The following is a 20,799-nucleotide window of genomic DNA, read 5'->3' on the forward strand; positions in this document are numbered from 1 at the left end:
TGCATTGGCTCTAAATTAATTTCATAGTGTAGCTGTTTAGCATTTATAATTTATTCAGTATATTTTTCTTTAAAATTTTTTAATCTGTAAATTAATTATTGCCAGAATTGCAGCTGGAAAATATTAAATTCAAACTAAACGTTGACTCATACTGTTTGGTGGCATATATTTAGTATTTTAGTATATAATTTGATATTCTTTTACACATATTTGCTAGTACAATGACAGCAGTGCTTGATATTAATACAAAGCTTTTCAGGTGACCTGCATTGCACTATGTTGAGACTAAAGTTGTGTATTAATTATGTTGCTTGGTGAAGTGTGTGTGCTGTTTGATTATTATTATCATAATTACTGTACAGTGGACTTTCAGATAAAGTGGATACCACTGCACATCTACACCAAAGCAGTAACTGATCAGTCTACATGAATGATTTTAGTGCAAGTTTAAAATGTTAATAAAAATATATATTTAGTGAAAGAGATATATATACATAATACACAAATATATACACTGGATTTGGGCATATGAGTAACTTAAAGCTTGATACTTGTTATTAAAGATTCCTATTGAACTTTTCAAGAAAATGACATAATGAAGAAAATATGAAAAGTTAATGTAAGTATGTAGTTTTATCGTACTGTGTTTAGTGTTTTGTTTTCTTTGAGTTTCGATAAAAGAACTTGTCACTCTCACCAAATGTGGCACAAATAAAATTAGAATGACGTCAGTTGGGTAACGCACCTAAAGAAAGATAATTTATAATTTACCTCTACAAACCCATATTAATTTTTCAGAACCATTTGACAATATTAATAGCAAATTACTCATAAAATGTAAATCTTTTAATAGTACAACTGATTTTAGACCTTATATTACATCAGGTATAAACTTTACACAATTTCCTCTAACAGACATAAGTATAAAGATATCAGATGTAACATTCTACTTCCTGCTAATTCTTGTTTTACTGTTTGACTAAATAATGGTTCACTATCTGCTTAGTAGTTGGGCTCCTGGCAACAATCTATCTATTCAGATAGATAGATAGTTTTTTTTTCTTATTTTTGATTGTACATAAGTGAATTCACTGAAGATCATTATAAATTGTATGGTTACTGAAAATGTAAATTTGTAGGTACTTTTTCTGAATGATAAGTTACCTTGCTTTTACACATTAGCAATAAGCATTTATGTTGCACTGTTCAAAACAATGTGGTAGCCAAATGCAGAATATCTTACCTTGCCTGATTAACTGTAATGATGATAATGATCTGTTTCAAAAAAAAAACTTATCAAAAATTAAGAATAAAAGTGGCAAGGATTATAAGCAAGGAAAACTATGTAAAATCCACATTTAAATATTTATTGTCAAACTAAGGTTGTTATTTTTTTAGGTATTTTATTGGAGAATGAAGTGCATAACATTTTTTTTTATTCAGTTCTTGGTATGATTTTACAGTTCATTGCTGTGAATATCTGTTTTGTGCATATTTCAGTACAAAAAAGTATAATTGGTAATTCTGTTTAGTTCCGGTCAGTGTGTAAGTACAAAAGTTGAAACACTATTTATTATCATTTGAACATTGACCTTTCAAAGAGAAAGTATGCTATTGAAAATAAGAACCAAACTCTGGTGTATCTCTGTTATTTGTCACACTGAGCAAACCTTCACTGTCACAAAAACAGAGAACTGTTCCAAGATTTATGTCACCCAAAAACATTGACAACTTACTGGATTTTCTGGTCAATTTGTGCAAATACATTGGGTATTGTTAAAATAGCTATTTTTATTTATTAATTTGAACAGCCACACACACACTGAAATCTTTTACGTACTGTTTCTTTAATGTTGTATGGCTTCAAATCTGTAGTAGAATGCTGAGATTATATAAATTCTTTCAAACAGCTATGTGATTTTAGCTATGTTTATGTATAATAAGGAAAAGTGCAGTGTAAATCTTGCACACAGAAATTATGTGTGCATCTGTAGGTCTTAATTAGTTCATGAGCAGACAATCATGCAGTACTTAAAACTTTTATGTGTGTGCCTTTGATTGACTCCCAGTGATATGTGTTTATTTTGCATATAATAAATTCTTATTTACAGTATTAAAGTAAAGAAAAAATGTACATGTTATATTTAGCTTATAGTGTTTTTACATGTATTGTTAAAGCACTGGCTCAGTTACTACGAGTTCCTATGGAAAAAAGTAGAACAAACAGCTGTAAGCAGGTGCCATCTGCCAACTTTTACACTGCAAGAGAGTCTGAAACTTAAACGTAATGTTATCTGTGTGTGTGTGTATATACATGTACTGTTTTTACATCTACACCCTCATTTTACTGTTGAGAAGTTATCATTGGTAATGGGCCAGCCAGGTAAACAAAACACTACTTTGAATACAATGAATTTCAAATATAAAATATATGAAAGTGTTAAAGTTTTATAATGATGTGTACATTATATTACTACCAGGAATATCCATGGTGTGGTTAATTATACATTAAGTTTGTATGTATTTCATTCCTTCTGAATTTTGGAACAAAAAGGAAAATTAAGGAACTTGTAAAAACAACAACATCAACTTAGACTTGCAACTCTGCTGGTTTGTAAGTTGTAATAGCTCACAGTTATCAACATGGGATAAACCTTGGTTTTTTTTTTTCTGTGCAAAATAAATTGTCAATTAATAACATAAAGCAGAACAGATCTGTCAGTAGGGTTAATTTAATAATTCTACTGTATTCTGTGGAAACTAATATTAAGAAGTAATTATGGCCCTGGTGAGTCTTAGAAATCAGTGCATCTTTTCTAAATAGACTTTTAATAAAATTGTTTTATGCAAGAAATTTTCTGTAACTGAAGAGCTTATTTTTAACTGAATTTCTAATAAAAATAATAACTAATTAAAACAAATCTTGAAATTTAAAACTTATTGAACTTTTCTTTTTTTATGAAACTTTAATTATGACTAACTCCAGGAATTGTATCTTCATGGACTTCAACATTAATTGTGATTCCAAAAAAATATTCTTAATACATTTTATTTAGCATTAATAACATTAAAAATACAAGTAGCTTTTTGTTTGTTATTTAAAGAAAAAAACAAACAAAAAGCCACTTGTTTTTTTATGTTATTAAGGCTAAATAAAATGTATTAAGCATATTTTGTCTATTATATAATTAAGTTTAAGACTGTTTGAAACCTTTTTTTTTTCTTTTCTTAAGTGATACTACTACCATGGCCACAATGGGCTGGCAACAGACGCCGCCAGCTGGTTATGGTCCCCACCATCAAGCTCCACAACAGCAGTTATCTGTAGTGACCACTGTTTGGGGAGTGACCACAAGCACTCAGAGTGGACCATTGGCACACAATTCATATACAGGTACCAACACATCTATGGCACAAGTTCCATATGGTCAAAGTCAGCATGGTTACCCTGGCAATAATCCAACAGGCATGTCTTCAAAAGTTTATCCTCCTCAGGGCATGAGTGGAAGACCAGCTCCTCCAGGATATAATGGGTAAATACATTAATCTTATAAAAAAAAATTTAAGCACATGTCCTCCTCCAGGATATAATGGGTAAATACATTAATCTTATAAAAAAAATGTAAGCACATGTCTTGGAAACTTAAAATATGAGTATCTTTTATACAAGTATTTCATGACGAAAGGTCAGTAGCGTATATCAACTTTTTTTTTGTTTTTGTGGGTTTGTGTTCATTTTATACATTTATAAAAAAAAAAATTGCAATGTTTGTGAAAGAAAAATTTCTTTTGAGAAACAAATTGAATTTTGAAAATTTATTGTTTATTTTTTAAGTGAACAGGTTATGTGTACTAGAGAAATTACTAAATAGGCAATTAGCTTTCATTCTTTTTGGATAATTTGCTCCTGAAAATGAAGTATGCATCTTAAGAGAGGTCAATTTATTAAATATAACTTTCTACTTTTGCTTACTTTATAGTCTTGTCTCGGTTAATAAGTACATGCATTACTGTATCATTATAGTGGCAATATCTTTTCAGGTGATGATAAGTAAATTTTTGTATATGAAGAGCTGTGTTTTTTTTTGTAATTTGAAGTATATGTAAGATGAAAGTACTAAGATCATATACTGCCTTAATGAATTACTTAAAACCAGATACATTCATTAGGTAGGGACAAATAAAATGCTTAATCCAAGCTTTGTATATGAAAGTGATATAGTACAGCAAAAACTAATAAATAACAGAGTGACTTTTTGAATCCTCCTTACTGCACACTTAATCAGAATTTTGCATGAACCACATTAAATATTTATATGAAAATACCTTATTTGCACTTTAACTGCATATCACACAGTGTCGTTAGATGCCATTTATTGAAACAAAACAAATTTCATGGGTAGGGAGAATTTGAGTTAAACCTGTTTTCATTAGTCCTTCAGGTAAAGATGATGCCATTTATTTGTCTTCCCCCCTTCATTTTACATCTTGTTTACTCGTTTTGTTCTACCAAATGACTCCATTGCTCTATATTTGACCTTGAGTATGAATTGTGATGTCAGGAAAATGGATAGTGAAAAGAATTAACAAGTAAAATAGGGTGGAGCACATTTTTTATGGGTGTGACTGGAAAAAGTGGTGTGTGCCTTCACTGTAGTATTGATAGTTTTTAATCTTTCATATACATGATTACAGTACAAGACCTGCATTCAAGTACACTTTGTATGTAGTTTGTTGATATAGCCTAGATTTCCTTATTTGGTTGTATTATATTATCACTTGGAAAAAAGAAATTAACTTGCAAATCAATAATAGTAATTGTGTTTAATCTACTAACACAATGTTAAGAATACTCTTATGATGATAACATTCTATTTGCATATATTTAATTTTTTTTATAATTTTTGTGGACACTTTTTAATAAGAAAAATTTGTACATAGGAATAAAAATTGATATATAAAGATATGTCGAATCATAATAACAATACTAGAGGATCTAACCACAAGCATATTTTCATATTCATATGTAATAATATTCTCTTTAGAAATTTCAGTAGTATTATAGTTGCAAAGAAAATCTAGTTAGGCTCGATTTTACTATTTATTTTTAGAGATCATTTGAAAAAACAAAGGTCAAAGTGTGATTTAAAGCTTACTTACAAGTTCATTTGCACCAAAATAATATCACTGAAGATATAATTTTGAGTAATATATACATTTAACATTTAGAATTGGTTAGTAACTTGGTGAGTGTTGCTGAATTTTTCACAGGCAGTTCATTTGGAAACTTGTCTTAAATGAACTTTCATTGTCATGTTATTGGATACTGCTACTTTAATTTTACACTTATGTAATATATATGTTTACATACACAATACAGAAGCAACTTGGTTATTTTTTTCACCATAGGATATTGTAGATATCAACAGCTTTATATTCTAGTATATATAGGTATGTGTGTGTTTCTGTGTATAGTGTAGAATATGTAATAAGTATTCATTAAAAGGACAGTGCTTGAAAAATTCACATTAACCTCACTATCAGTGTTTTTCAATAGTTATGACCTAACATCAACCTCTATGGGAGGACCAATGATGGTTCCTGGTAATGGACCCTCTGGAGATTACCAGAACCCTTCAGGTGCTCTTAATGCAGCAGCGCTTGTAGCAAGAGCTGCAGCTGCTGCTACTGCTACTGCTACAGCAACAGCTAGTGTTGTGGCATTCCAGGAGCAGCAGCAGGAAGCAGTAATGGGTAGCCAGTTCAGTAGTCAGGTATGTTATTTTTAATTTCACTGTCAAATTAGGTTGTCAATACAGTATTCATTTAAGTTGTTTTTAAAAATATTTTAAAAAAGAAGAGGATGACAAAAAAACAGATCAGTTATTTCTCAATTCATTACTAAAATGGATGATCATTACAACTGCCACGTCAGTTATTTCCACCTTGCTACTAAAATGGATGACCATTACAACCACCACAACAGTTATTTCACACCTTGTTATTAAAATGGGTGGTTAATACAACCACCACATCAGTTATTTCACACCTTGTTATTAAAATGAGTGATCAGTACAACAATCAAATCAGTTATTTCTCACCTTATTACCAACATGGATGACCATTGCAACCACCACATCAGTTATTTTTTACCTTGCTACTAAAATGGATGATCAGCACAACAGTCACATAAGTTAATATACACCTCGTTATTAAGATGTGTGGTCAATGTAGCAGGAAGAATAATAAGTGAATTTAAGAATTCATCATAATCCTTTTGATTTCATCCTTCTTAAGTAATAAAATATATTTTGTGAGAATTAAAAGAAATTATTCTAGGCTGCTAATATATTTAATACTGTGTCTAATGTACCCATTTAGAGAGTTTCATATCTTTTAAGAACTAGAAGTTTTAATATGTGAGTATGTTTTCAAAAATGAAAATAAGCATTTAATAGATAGTGTATAACAGTCAGATTACAGATGTGTTTTTATTGTAGTTTTAGTCAGTTTTTTTTCATATGAACATTTATTTCTTCTTTAAAATGTAATGATTTTCATTTGTGATTAAATTACTTTCATCAGTTGCCTGGTATGAAAGAACAGCAACAATATCGGGACAGTTATGGAGCTCAACATTTACCACATGGCTTGGGTCAGGTGGAGAACCACATGAGCAGCCCTATGGCAGGGACTATGACATCTATGGATGCTTCATTGGGCATAATGAACAACCCCATGATGAATTCTGCCAACTCAATGAACCACTTTAACTCGCAGAATGTCATGAATGGACCCGTGACTATGAATACTCAGATGAACAAAGCTGGTATGCAAGTTCTACCAAGTATGGGGAGTGGAGGTACAACCATGTACCAAGGGCCTCCAGTAGGGATGAGTCCACAACCCAGAAGTCGTGTAACTCCATATCCAAGTCCTGCCCAGTATTTAGCGGAGAAACGACAGTCACAGTATAACAATGCTATGATTTCACAGTATAGTTCTAACATGCCACCCTATGGAGCCAGTACTCAGCAGTCATATAGTTCTTCACAGGTGGGGTTAGTTTGCTGTGTGCTATGTATTTTAAATCAAAAATGAAAAGCATATTTTTTATTTGTCCCTATGAAGATGCTTATGAACTAAATTTATTTGCCGAGTCAAACATTTTTTTTTTTTGTTTTCTACAGTTTCCCAAGCAGTTATCTAATCTATTTTTGACAGTCATCTAACAAATTTATTTTTAAAACAGTATAGGCTTTAATAACATTGATGTAGAGCAAGTGAAGCAATATTATTTACTACATAAAAGTTGTATTTGTTAAAGATTTCTGAAAGAGGCTATTTCACATCTTCAACTTGGAAAGGCACACAAGAAAACCACTTCATAAAATGTAGTTAAATAAAATGTTTCTCACAAAACACAGCTTAATTCATTAACATTGCTATCGTTAAAACCTCTTAATAGCAAGGAATATCAGAAAATATAATTTATTTAGAATATTTTTGTTTTTTGAGGGAGGGTCAGATTGTATTGTTTCTTTTTCATAGATAAAACAGTACTTTGGTTTTAATTTTGAAGTTTTCCAATTATCATTAAATATTTTTCTTTTATCAGGAATAAAATGTTAGTGTGAATCCTTACTAAAACTAGTTGTGTTTACCATTTAATTGCTGCACTGAATTTTGACCTATCTTTGTATTTAAGAAATTGTTAATTTATTTTTTACACTTCAGCCCATTAAACTGTATTTTATTGCTATATATTTATGTAATCATGTATGAATCAACAACAGATTTGAAGATGTACTCATCCAGCCTGATGATAGAAATAGCTTAGTTACTTGAAGAGTTGTGCTTGTTCATGAGAAATAAATTTTCAGCTGTTGAGTAATACTTACTTTTAGTAAAGTGGGTAACATTACTGATTGGTAATTCTTATGTATAAACTAATTTTATAGCCGTTTTACTTTTATATTGATTGTGTTATTCCAGTGCATGAAGATATTTAGGTGCTACTATAGCATGTGGTCTACAAAGATATTTACACTATAGCGTGCAATCTACACAGATACTATCATCATCACTGTTTTAACAGTTCACTAAAACATAATTTCTTGCTAAATAATTTATATGTATCCAAGTTTTTGTTCAGCAAATAATAATAATAATTTAATAAGTTGTGTGTTCCAAAAGAGTATGTTAAATTTAGGTTATAACTGTGCTAGTTTTGATTGTTGGAATTTATTTAATTTTGATTATATTTGTCCCAAAACGTTATGTAATGATATTTTGTACTTTATTAGTTTAAAAGTGTTATTTATAATAAATGGTGCCAATTGCAAATAAACGAAAGTTAAAACGGTGATGATAATAGTATCTGTGTAGACCTCAAGCTATAGTAGCACTGATATTTGTTTAGATAAAACTTGTTTAGTCTTGAAGAAACTTAGCTGGACCTTGCAAACAAAAATATGCATCTTAAAGCATACAATTAGCATCAGTACTTAGACTACGGCATGAAGTGATCTACCAGCAATATTATAAAGTTAGACATATTGTTATAACTTTTCTGGAGATGCAAAATAAACATAAAGCACATTTGAACTGATATAAAAGAAAAGTTTCTTTTCTCTGTTTAAAACAGTCATTAGATATTATTTGAACCAATTAACAAAAGAATAATCAAATAGAACAGTTGTAAAATATAATATCTGTTTCTGCTACAGTATTCAATAGGTCAACCTGCCCAATTTGTCAAGCAACCACATCAGTATCCTTCATCTTTACAACAGCCCATCTCTTCCATGGCTTATCCACCTCAACAAACAATGCGACCATCCATGAGACCACAAGGATCTTCCTATATGGCACAACAAGGCCAGTATTATCCATCAGGTCAAGTGAACGGTACCGCACCACAACTCCAACATGAACAACCGTACAATGGAAATACGTATGTTAATCCTCCAAACTATCAGGTTTGTAAATATTGAGATATATTTGCTTAAATGCATTTTTATCATTAAAGAATCAGATATGTCAAATCATTAGATGGGTTTGTAAGATTAAATAGTTGAAAAAGATAGAACTAGACTAAGAACTATAGGTTATTAACTAATCATATGACAGTGCATGAAGTAGAGAACAAAGTACATCAGTCATGACCTAAATACCTTCAAATAGAAAATTATTTGTGAAAAAACATTTCCCAGTTATGTAGCATTTAGCTGAGTTTTATATTACAATCAATGTCTATGTGTTTACGTAACTGTGTATAGCTTCTACTGTTTGATGGCCCAAAAAGTCTAGAGACAATCATGGGCATCTAAGTCAGAGAATAAATCTTTAAAGAAGAAAAGCCAACATCACTAGAAAGTCAGTGAATTTATAGAACAAGTAGATGGACTGGCACAGTAGGTTTTATCAAATAATATTCACTCCCAAGCCAGATCAGAGTATGTTTAGATGTGAGACTGCCAAATCAAGTCATTGAAAGAGAGGACATTATAATTCAAATGATTAATGACATAATATAAAATTTGAATGGAGCTCAAATCTTTCCTAAATCAGATCTGAAAACAGGATACCAGCTTGAACTTGTTTGAGAGATTTGGTACATTGATATGTTCTTTACTTACGTACACTTTGGACAATATACCAAATTAAATTTTAGGATATCAGCTACAAAAGTTTTTCAAAACATAATATGCCACATTTTAGATGGTATTCTTGTTATGGTACCATAGATATCAGTGGTGTTAGTACACAGTACTGACCAAGTCACTCATGATAAATAAACATAAAACCTGCTGAAGTCATATTCCAAAGGAACATTAGAACAACTCTACTATATTATGGCTTGCTGTCAGAAAACAGAGTTCCAACTGAGGAACATAACAGTCGAAACTTGCATGAAAGAAAATACAAAGATACAGATTAATGACGCTACTTGTGTTAGCTGACAATAATGGTGGGTGAACTTGCATTTGTGTGACAAGAAAGAGTAGTAAAACCCACTATTAAGAAAAAAGACCATACAATAATTAGAAACTTATCTTCCTAAAATACCTTCAAGGACCCTTAAAAAACAAAATAACCACTATTACAGATCCATAAAAATTGTTGATTCAAAAATATGAAATATGGATTACCTCAGGTGAAGATGATAATGACTTAAACCAGATCTACTTACTACCCAGTGCAAAATTAAAACAAGCAACACATATAACACACAACATCTGAAAGTAACAAGAATAAGTGTGTGGACATCCACATTACTTTTACTAAATTACTGTGTGCAATCTAGAAAAAGAACAGAAGTAGGACCTCAATGTGCAGTAAAGGTAACAGGGGAGAGAGAGGACTGTCAAAATCTTTCTAGGTCAGGGCTTAAATGTGTGAACAAGCACCCTGTATCTCGTACTTAATACAATGTGAGAAGTCACTAAGACATTGCATGTTACACTGATTTCATAGTAGTTTTTTTTAGATTTTACGTATTACTTTAAGTATATGTAGCATAAAAATACATGAATATGTAAACTTTTTATCTAATTGGTAGTATATATTTATATAATGTTTTATTTACAAGTTTTGAAAAATAATCTAAAACCTAAATGCTATCTACTATATAGTATACATTTTGGAATTAATATGCCATATTTCTTACTTGCTCTTCAGATGTATCACATAACGAGTTATTTTTGTTAATATGAGCTATATGTATTCTTAATGTTAAAACAGTTCAATTAAGCATCCCATCGAAACATTATCACAGTTTTGTTTAATCATGTAGTTTAATACTATTACCACATACCGTTAATGTTCCTTCCATTTAAAAACTAAAGGTTATATGTTTAGCCACATACTTCTAATCAATGTGCTAAAATTCTTAAAATATTAACTGAACTTAAGTGTCATATTTAAAACATAACACAAGTTTACTAGATTAAAAGCTATTGTATTTATGTCCACCCTTTTGTATTGTTAATACAGGTAGTTTGTCAACCTAGTTAAATTGAAAACTTACCATAGAGGGTTTGTGTATTCATTTAGGCATAATATTTTTTGTGTTTAAACTTATACTGTAAACATTTTCATGTAACTTTTGTTAGTGTTTTATTTTAACACTTTCAGGTTTTAACTTTTCCAAGAAAATATAGGTAAATATTACTCGGGTCTCCCAGCAAACCTTTAAAACTGTATAATTGCTCAAAGAACCTGTAATAGTCCATGACAGCCTGTTCTTTAATGCTTCAGCCTGTCTGTAAAAAAATAATTTTTACAGGAATAGCATTTTGTGCTCTTCATTTAAAATGTAAAATTTAGTTTCTAGTTGTACCTGTCACACATGTGCCCTGAAGCAGGCTTAATGTGGCCAGTGGCACATGAATATTGTCAGTTTCCAGCTAAGAAAGATTATCCACAGTTTTTAGGTAGAAGGTGGGAAGCAACTGTGTTTCAAATATACACCCATATTTGGTTCTACAGGACATAATCAGTTATAGTATAGCAGCTCCACAAGAGAGATTTTGCTAAAAATGGCCTGTTTCAGCCAATTTCAACTTGTAATTTGTCTAATTTAGCCTTTAAAATAAAGGCTACCAGCATTAGCCTGTTACGAGTAACCCATATCTTAACATTTTTTGAATCCAATGGTTAAAGCTTAAAGTCTGTGTATCTTGTGATTTTTTTTTAATTCTTAATACAGGTGAGGACTAGTAAAACATGTATTTCTAATCATGTTTGTGTATGTGCGTGCATGTATTTTACTTGTTTGTAAAGTAAAATAAATAAAATTTCTGTATAGCATACAGAAATGTATATGTAGTAAACCTTTAGTGGTTATAAGTGTTGATATCAAAAAAAAAATTAAAGCAAAAAATATGTTTGTTTTGTGATTTTCAGTGGCACTTCTTGATAAAAACAATTGTTGTTTGAACTTTTGATAGAGGAGTTTTAGTTACCAACAGCCATCAGTCCCAGGAAATCCTACCCCACCTCTTACACCAGCTTCAGGACTGACCCCGTACATCACATCCAGTCATGGTGATGTAAAGCCTATGGTGCATCAAGGAAGTTAGTATTTTTTTGAATCAGTACTGTATATTCATCATTCAGTTAGAACAAGACTTTTATTTCATAAATATTGATTAGAAAATGTACAGGATGTGACTGGGATGCAGTGTGTTAAAGTTGTATTTATGAAATGCTCATAATACTGATTGTAATTTTATAATATTCAAAATTGCTGAGAGATCTTATAGATTGTACCAGATATAGAAATAAATTCTTATGTACAAGCATTTTAAATTATCTAACACAAGAGCAGTTAATTGGAAAATATAAGAATAAGAAAATTAAATATATTAAGCCCAAAATGCCATTATTTTGATGTAGCTATGTAAAGGTTACATAAGAAAGGGTACAGGTAGAGTACATTGGTGTCCTTCAAAATATCTTTTATGGTATTGTACAACTTTTAAAATCTTCAACTAACTCTTGCAGTTTTGTCTACTCATGGACTTCAGCATGTTTCTCAGACTTGAAATTTTGTTGCCTTCTATAGTAGTTCTACGTCATGTGTCCTGAATTTTTCAATTTTTGTATTGCTGGCTTTGGTATAATTTTGAATGTAATTATGATCTAACTCTTGAATAATTATTATTCATCCTAAAGCACATACACCAAAATGCACAAACTTCAAAGTTGTGTGTCCTGAATTTTTCAATTTTTGTATTGCTGGCTTTGGTATAATTTTGAATGTAATTATGATCTAACTCTTGAATAATTATTGTTCATCCTAAAGCACATACACGAAAATGCACAAACTTCAAAGTTGTGTGTCCTGAATTTTTCAATTTTTGTATTGCTGGCTTTGGTATAATTTTGAATGTAATTATGATCTAACTCTTGAATAATTATTGTTCATCCTCAAGCACATACACCAAAATGCACAAACTTTAAAGGATTTTTGTTCTTTTGTAGTACATATTTATGAATGTTATTGTGTGATATCATTCTATAAAATCAGTAAAATAATATTAGTTAAACCTTTCTAAGTAAATTCTTGTAACAATTACTGTTTGTGCATATAGTTTATTTTCATATTTTATAAGATAGTGATAGTTTGCACTCGGCTCTAACTTTTCTATACAAAATAATTCTGGATACTTAAAAACTAGCCCTCCGAGGACGGGCTCAGTGGTAAGCATAAGGGGTTATAATGCTAAAAATTGGGCTTTGACATCTGTTGTGGGAACAACACAGATAGCCCATTCTTTAGCTTTGTATTTAATAACAAACAAAAGTAATTAACAAATGCAAGTTTTTGTTACAAGTATGAGCCTTGAATATGAATCTGTAGACTTTTCTATCAGTTTTTTGTAAGTCTACCATTTCTGTTTCATTGTTTGCAAAAAGTTCCGTTCACAAGAGCTTATAATTTTTTTTATGTACTGAATACTCTTCAAACAGTTCACACTCTATAAACTGTGTATAAAATTTATGTTGATATATGCTTCTTTCACATATAATGCTGTTTTTACTCCAAAGGTTGGCAATAATCTCTCTTCAGGCTTTCCTATTGTTAGATTTCATCATCATATTTAATTATATTTTCCATTTCTCTGTGTATTAAATCACCCATCCACATTTCTTCTAAGCATCTTCTTTCCTCTGTTATCTGAATTCCAAAGTATTTGTCTTCTTTTACTTGCTCACTAGTTCTCCTTCCACATAAACAGTGCAATGCTTTTCAAGATGTTTACTGATTATCAGAATTTTAACCTTCTTTGCATTTAGTGTTACATCATAGTTTTAACATGTATTGTTCAAATAGTTTATCATAGTCTGTAAATCTTTACATTCTGCAACAAGTATCTGCAGATCTCAAGGATATGGTTTATTAAAACAAATTATAAATATTTTTTGTTCTCTTTAAATATTAACCTAGAAAATACACTATTTTACAGAAGATGCTGAGTTAAGACTGACTTTTCCCGTCAGAGATGGAACTATTTTGCCTCCTTTCCGGTTGGAACACAATCTGGCTGTCAGCAATCATTTCTTCCAACTAAAGCCCTCTATACATCAAACTTTAGTGATGCGTTCAGACTTAGAGTTGCAGTTGAAGTGCTTTCATCATGAAGACAGGCAGATGAACACAAACTGGCCTACCTCAGTACAAGTGTCCGTCAATGCTGTACCTATCACTATTGACAGAGGTGAAACTAAAACATCTCACAGACCTCTTTATCTCAAAGAAGTGTGTCATCCAGGTCGAAACACTATTCAGATCACTGTGACGGCTTGCTGTTGTGTAAGTTTTTTTTAATAGCTTCAACTTTGTTTTACAAATTGTTCCACAATCATACCTAAATGGAGTTTATATCTTTAAAAAATTCCATAATTTCTGTGAATGATATTTAAGCAACATCTATTGAGGTATTATTTTTGTCTTTTGTTATTCCACATTATTTGTGTAATTCTACCTCAACTTTCTACACAGTATTAATATTTAATATAAACACTGGTAAATATTAAGTAATGAATGGTGTATTTGTGTGTATACAAATATTATGTGTGTGTGTGTATATATATATTATGTGTGTATATGTATATATATATAGGTATAATATGTACTTGCATGTAAGAAGATAACTATGCAACACTCAGTGTAGGAACACAAATGTTGACTGGACTTTGCTATATTGTAGTATACTTCATTAGTAAATGCTATTCGTATGTTTCTTAAAGCGAATTAAAATGTAACTTTTGAAAGTATTTTAAGGTTGAAAATTTGATAAAATATTGTAATCGCCTCAAACACTGTCCACGGGACTATTATTGTGGTGTTACATTTTACGTTTTAACTTTATGAGTTTATCAGTTTTTAAGAAGGATGTTAAATTAACATAAAATGTTGCAGAGGAACTGAATATTTTATTAAAAATAATGTTATTCTAATAAATTTTAGTCTTTAACCTACATAGGTTATGCACATGGAAATAGCATTTTTTTAAAACAGCACACTGACTTAGATAGTTGTTAAAAGACGTGCTTAGACCACGTTGATAAATCTTCCTAACTGTGATACTATGAAAAAGAATTATTTGTACAATTATTTCAATAAACCACTTCACATTTAAATATATTATAATAAATGGGCCACATTTGTGAATTCTTCTTCTAATTTATATTTGTTATGACTTTTTGATCTCTTTCTCATAAACTGATGTTTTCATGAAAGCTTTTGGATTCTATCTTACACTCAACAATGATGTGTGTGCTCATGCTAAAGGCCAATCTAAAGTTTCCACAAAGTATAAGGCAGATATGAGGGATGTAAGCTTGTCCTGTTCACTCTAGTAGTTATTCTTACATGTCAGAAACAAGTAGTTTAATAACAAATCAGTTGGTGAGGAATAAACCTATTGTAATAAAAACTACTGGAAGTCTCAGTATGCTTCAGAAAAAAATATAAGAAACAACAAGTGATGTCAAACTTCTATTATCATCACCTACCAAGTGCAGTAATTTCAGAATTTCTTTTTCTTATTATTCTTTTTTTATAAGCTTAAATAAAGGAAAATGAATGGTTTATTAAATTTCAGACAATTTTTTATATGGTGCTCTTTCTACACTCAAGTAATTGTCAAATAATCACTATAAATTCAGTGTGTGATGTTCCCAGGCAGGATTATATTTATTAGTGCCTCAGTGGAATAAGCCCTGTTTTAATTAACATACATTTGAAGATACAAAATTATGTAAATATTATCTCATTTAGTACTTCAATATTAGGACTGTGTGAGTTTAATGCCATTGAGATTTAAATTAGTATAATTTTGCTTCATTTTTCAGTCTCATTTATTCCTTTTACAACTTGTCCACCGGCCAACAGTAAAGTCTGTTCTTCAGGGTTTGCTGCGTAAACGTCTTCTTCCCGCAGAACACTGTGTATCCAAAATCAAAAGAAACTTTAATAATGTAGCTACAACTGGTGGTGATGGTGTGGAACAAACAGCCATCAAAGTCTCCTTGAAATGTCCAATCACATTCAAGAAAATAAATCTTCCCGCTCGAGGAGAAGAGTGCAAACATATACAGGTTAGTTGTGTAAGATCCAATAAAAATAAAATTGATAAATTAAACTCAAACATTTTGCACCCCTTTTATTTAGCTACAGCCTGTTGCTTTTAAGGAACTTTACTGTTTTTATGCATTGTTTCCTTATGTAAATGAATATATTAAAGAAGTTTTATATAGGCTTTTCCCTGTATGTTACTTGTTTGAATATGAACAGCCCCATCATAACAAAGAACAATGAAATAACTTGAGATTCATGTAATAAAAGTTTTTCTTAACTAAATTTGACTTCTAAGTGTAAATACTAAGAGTCAGTGTTCCTTTATGATAAAAGCTTTGGAAGGCTTATATAAAAAATGTTTTGTGGATAATTTAAAAGAATATTTTATTATGTCAGTACTAATTAGTTTTTCTCACTAGATAAATTATATAATAAATTTTTTTTTTCTGTTTTGTATGTTGTAATCATTTTGAAAAAAAGTAAAATATGTCCTATTAAAACCTTTCGTCTAGTGCTTTGACTTACAGTCCTACCTACAGCTAAATTGTGAAAGAGAATCCTGGAGATGTCCAGTATGCAAGTAAGTTATAGATGTTATCACTTGTTTTTAAAAGAACAAAAAAATAAACAAACTATGTTTGTGTCTATATATAAGAGAGGAAACTTTCACAATTCTCTGATGCTTTTTATTGTATTTATATAGGCTTACAAGAATATTTTGGAGAGGGTTAACAATTTTAATCAGCACAAATATATTATTAACAATAATTACCTTAATATCGTTTTTTGAGACAATGTTTTATCATTGTTGTTAGCGCAGCTGGAATATACTGTACTGTATTCACTCGATTATATAATGCGCACCTGTGCAACTGGAATATACCATACTATATTCACTCAATTATAATGCACACTAAATTTTGAAGGGTTAAATTGAAGAAAATTTGTTTTTTTTACACATCAGTTGTACAAAATGTATTCAATAGTTTCTAAATACAATAAACAACTGTCAATGTATTAAACATTTTTGGAAATCTTTCATTTACATTTTTTTGTTTCTATTTTACCAGATTTACTGAAAAAGTTTATATATGGTAATACACTAAGCTAATCATTCATCAGATTTGCTTCCTTGAACCTTTGCTTCATCCTCTTCTGATTCCCACAGCATGTCATCATCTATTACATTTGATATGCAACATTTTTTGAAATCTTTAATGGTGCTTTAATGATTTTTGGTGGTAGATTCTAGTAAAATACCTAATGAAATTTAACGTGTGCGAATATAAAGAGCAGTCAATTTTTTGGGTGGTATTTTGGGGAAAAAAAGTGTGCATTATGTTCGGGCATAGATGGTAATCTGTAGGTGCAGTATTGTACATCTGTTTCATTAGTGTTCACTTTTATTCCAGTTTCTTTCAGTTGTGTCAAAATTTTACTTATAGTTAAAATATAAGACAGTAAAATAAATTTATAAAGAAGAAAAAGAACAAATTAATTTTGTATCTTCATATTTTTTAATATAAAGTGATAAATTAACCAAATGTGCACTGACTCAGTTAGTTGGACCAACGCCATATTGGAGAAGGAATATTGACTATAATTCTGAACTTACTAGGTGTATTTATATGATATATGGCCAGCTTTTTATGAAATGTGCACGTCTGTTGTATATTCTCATAAGCTTACAATAAGTAATAATTATGAGATTTTATGGATTTAAAAATAAGTTGTAAATTCTAAAGAACAGTAACATTTTAATGAATGAGGGGTGTACGTTAGATAGGATTATGATTCACAAGTGTCATGTATCCTTTACAAGTTGAAATTAATTTTTTAAGATGACTTAACTTTGAATTGGAAGCTTCATTTAAAGGATGTTAAACTAAAAATTATAGACAAACTGTACACAAAAAATCAGATATGCTACAAAAGTATTTGTACTCGAGATATGTCTATAAATTGATGACATCAGTCTGACTCAGACTAATACGTTGGAGTACAAGATGTTCATGCAAAGAATAAAAAGACTTTTGTCCATCATATAGTTTGCACACTGTATTAACATAACCTCTAGAACTTTTGAAATACATGTCTAGTTTTTTCAGTATCCCTGTATGTTGTGTATCTGGTATTTACTCTACCACAAACTCTCACTAAATCAACAGTGTAGGGTAAAATGAATAGTTAATAAATCTGACATCAAATACATAATACCATATTGAATGCCACTCTGTAAAAAGTTGTGACATGTACACTTTGATCCCAACACATGCGCATAGGGATGAATATAAATACAGAGAATGCATAAAAAACTAACTGAAACAAGAAGTAAAAATGTTCTATACAAGATGAAAGTACAGCCATAATGTATTTAATTTACTTAGCAATAAAAGGAGAAAACTACAAAGATAAGTGAACATGCACATAAAGAAGAAAGGTATCACTGAATTCAAGAAGAAATATGCTTTATGCTCATTGTAAAATCTGGTGCCATTAATGCATAAAAATACAGTGAAATTTAATCTGAAATCATGGTGGTGACTGACAAATTGACTTTGCATACTTAATTGCATTGCTTACAATATATTGATCCTAAGCAGTAAGAGAACTACATAAACCTGGGTAAAAATATTTGATTGGTCACAATAAAGTAAAACCTACTACAGGGTAATCTGTATTTTTTTTACATCCAAATGGTTCAGAAAAAATGTATAATTTGTAACAGGCCTTTATAGTCTACGTTTCTCTCTTTACCTTAGTAAAACAGCAGTGTTAGAGAAGCTAGAAGTCGACCAATACATGTGGGCTGTCTTGAATAATCTAAGTAAGTCAGAAGTTGAAGAAATCACAATAGATGCTTTAGCATCGTGGAAACCTGTTTCTATCAAACCAGTGAAAGAAGAGCATGAGCAAGGTAAAAAACTAAGTTAAACTGCTCTTTCTTTACAGGTTGTCATATCTTAAAATTCAATATAATGTACAGATTTGTTCATTTAATATTAAAAAGCATACCAGTGATTGAACCAGTAGTGTCACTTGTATTTTGTGTGCTTAAAATAGATGTTTTTTGGAGATTAAACAAAAGTATATATTATTGGAGGGAAAAAACAAACTAATTCTTAGAAAGTCAATTGAAAGCAAATAAAATTATTATCCTTTGCTGCCTGCAACTAATTTAATGTACATTATAAATGAATATTTTTAGCTTTTATTACATGTTCAAGGAAATTAGGTTTAATATGATTCTGGAACCTGTAAGTCTTCAAAATTACTCTTATTTTGTTGGTAAATGACTCGCTTCCAAAGGAGAAAGATCCTATGATAGTATTTTTTTCCAATTAAATAGCACACAAGATCAGAATCATTGAGTGTTCTGTCGCTTTTGCTGTATGCTGTTTATTATAAACCTTGTTAATTTCTATTATATGTATATATTTATATGTTACCCTGTGATAAACACTTCAGTATTTTGTTTCTTTTCCTCTTTTTATTTTTTAAGACTCATGTGGTGGACATAAATGGTTTAAAGCCATGTCACCAGGAAGCATGACCTTACCAACTAGTAACAGCTGGGAAGTTGGTCAAGCCATGTCACCATACTCTGCTATGGTTCAACCTGACATGAACTGTGAGTCTCATTTTATTAACATAAGTATTTTCTCATAAATATTTTTGCTTACTCTAATAGTTTGGAGCAACACAAGAGAAAAGTTTCTGAAAGTATAGAGAAGGGATTAAGTTACAAGGACCACATACTGAATATGTTCATAGGCTTACAAGAAGTAAAAATTGTGAGATTTTACAGATTTACAAATAAGTTGTTAATTCTGAAGGGCAGTAACATTTTAAAGAATGAGGGGGTGTTGACTAGAGAGGATTATGATTCACATGTGTGACATATCCTTTATAAGCTGAAACTAATTTTTTAAGAAGCCTTTAAAGTGTATTAAACTAAAATTTATAGACAAACTGATATTTGTATGTGTGTTGAACTAAACCTGTGAGAACTTGATTTGTTGCTAAGGGGGCTAGAAGTGGAGGTGGATGAGTGGAACTTTGTATATATATATAAAACAGTTAACCATACCATAATAAGAATTAGCTGCTTTTATTAGTAATGGAGTGATTTTTGGAGTTTTCATAATATGTTCTATTTGACATGCTTTGTGAGATGGCTGCTAATACGTACTGCTAAGATTTGTAATTTTCTAATTCAGAGTATAAGTGTTCATTAAATGAGAGGTTAAGTTTAGTTAAGCAGCAAAATAATAATTATATTTCAATTTTCAACAATGATTTTTAGTTTTAAAGATTGTTCTTTGTATTCCTAATAGTATAGTTGAAATGCAGTGTTTTAATAGAATAGGATTGTTGTGACACAACTAAATCTAGCAGGCATTTAGTTAAACTGTGTATTACTGTTGATTTGATAATCAAAATTAGCTGTTCACAGAATGATGATATCTTACGTTTATTAAAGGTACTTCCGTCATTTAATATTAAACATCAAAAGGTATAGAGTTTGTAAGTTATTTTTTATGTCAAATCATGTGACCATTGTATGTGTTCTTAGTTTTATATATATAAAGGTGTCAAAAGTACATCAAGTGTCACCATCAAGTAAATAAGCTATGAATGATTGATGTGGAATTTAAATGATATGTCAGGGTTTATTAAATGTGTAACAAATAAGTTTGTGTAGT

General features: G+C 30.3%; 1 protein-coding gene across 1 annotated transcript in view; it reads left to right on the forward strand.

Annotated features, from left to right (window-relative positions):
• Positions 1-19,724, forward strand: part of LOC106466138 (zinc finger MIZ domain-containing protein 1-like) — a gene marked incomplete at its 3' end in the record, with an annotated part of 200,929 nt that extends 181,205 nt beyond the window's left edge. Inside the window, exons 6-15 of the mRNA XM_013926382.2 lie at positions 3,234-3,533; positions 5,558-5,774; positions 6,586-7,056; positions 8,730-8,981; positions 11,955-12,081; positions 13,977-14,323; positions 15,868-16,113; positions 16,606-16,673; positions 18,856-19,010; positions 19,596-19,724. Of these exons, the coding sequence (XP_013781836.2) occupies positions 3,234-3,533; positions 5,558-5,774; positions 6,586-7,056; positions 8,730-8,981; positions 11,955-12,081; positions 13,977-14,323; positions 15,868-16,113; positions 16,606-16,673; positions 18,856-19,010; positions 19,596-19,724 (2,312 nt within the window). The remainder of the gene's footprint in view (positions 1-3,233; positions 3,534-5,557; positions 5,775-6,585; positions 7,057-8,729; positions 8,982-11,954; positions 12,082-13,976; positions 14,324-15,867; positions 16,114-16,605; positions 16,674-18,855; positions 19,011-19,595) is intronic.
• Between the last annotated feature and the right edge of the window lie 1,075 nt (positions 19,725-20,799).

The sequence above is a fragment of the Limulus polyphemus genome, unplaced genomic scaffold (genome assembly GCF_000517525.1).
Source record: "Limulus polyphemus unplaced genomic scaffold, Limulus_polyphemus-2.1.2 Scaffold72, whole genome shotgun sequence".
Lineage (NCBI taxonomy): Eukaryota > Metazoa > Arthropoda > Merostomata > Xiphosura > Limulidae > Limulus > Limulus polyphemus.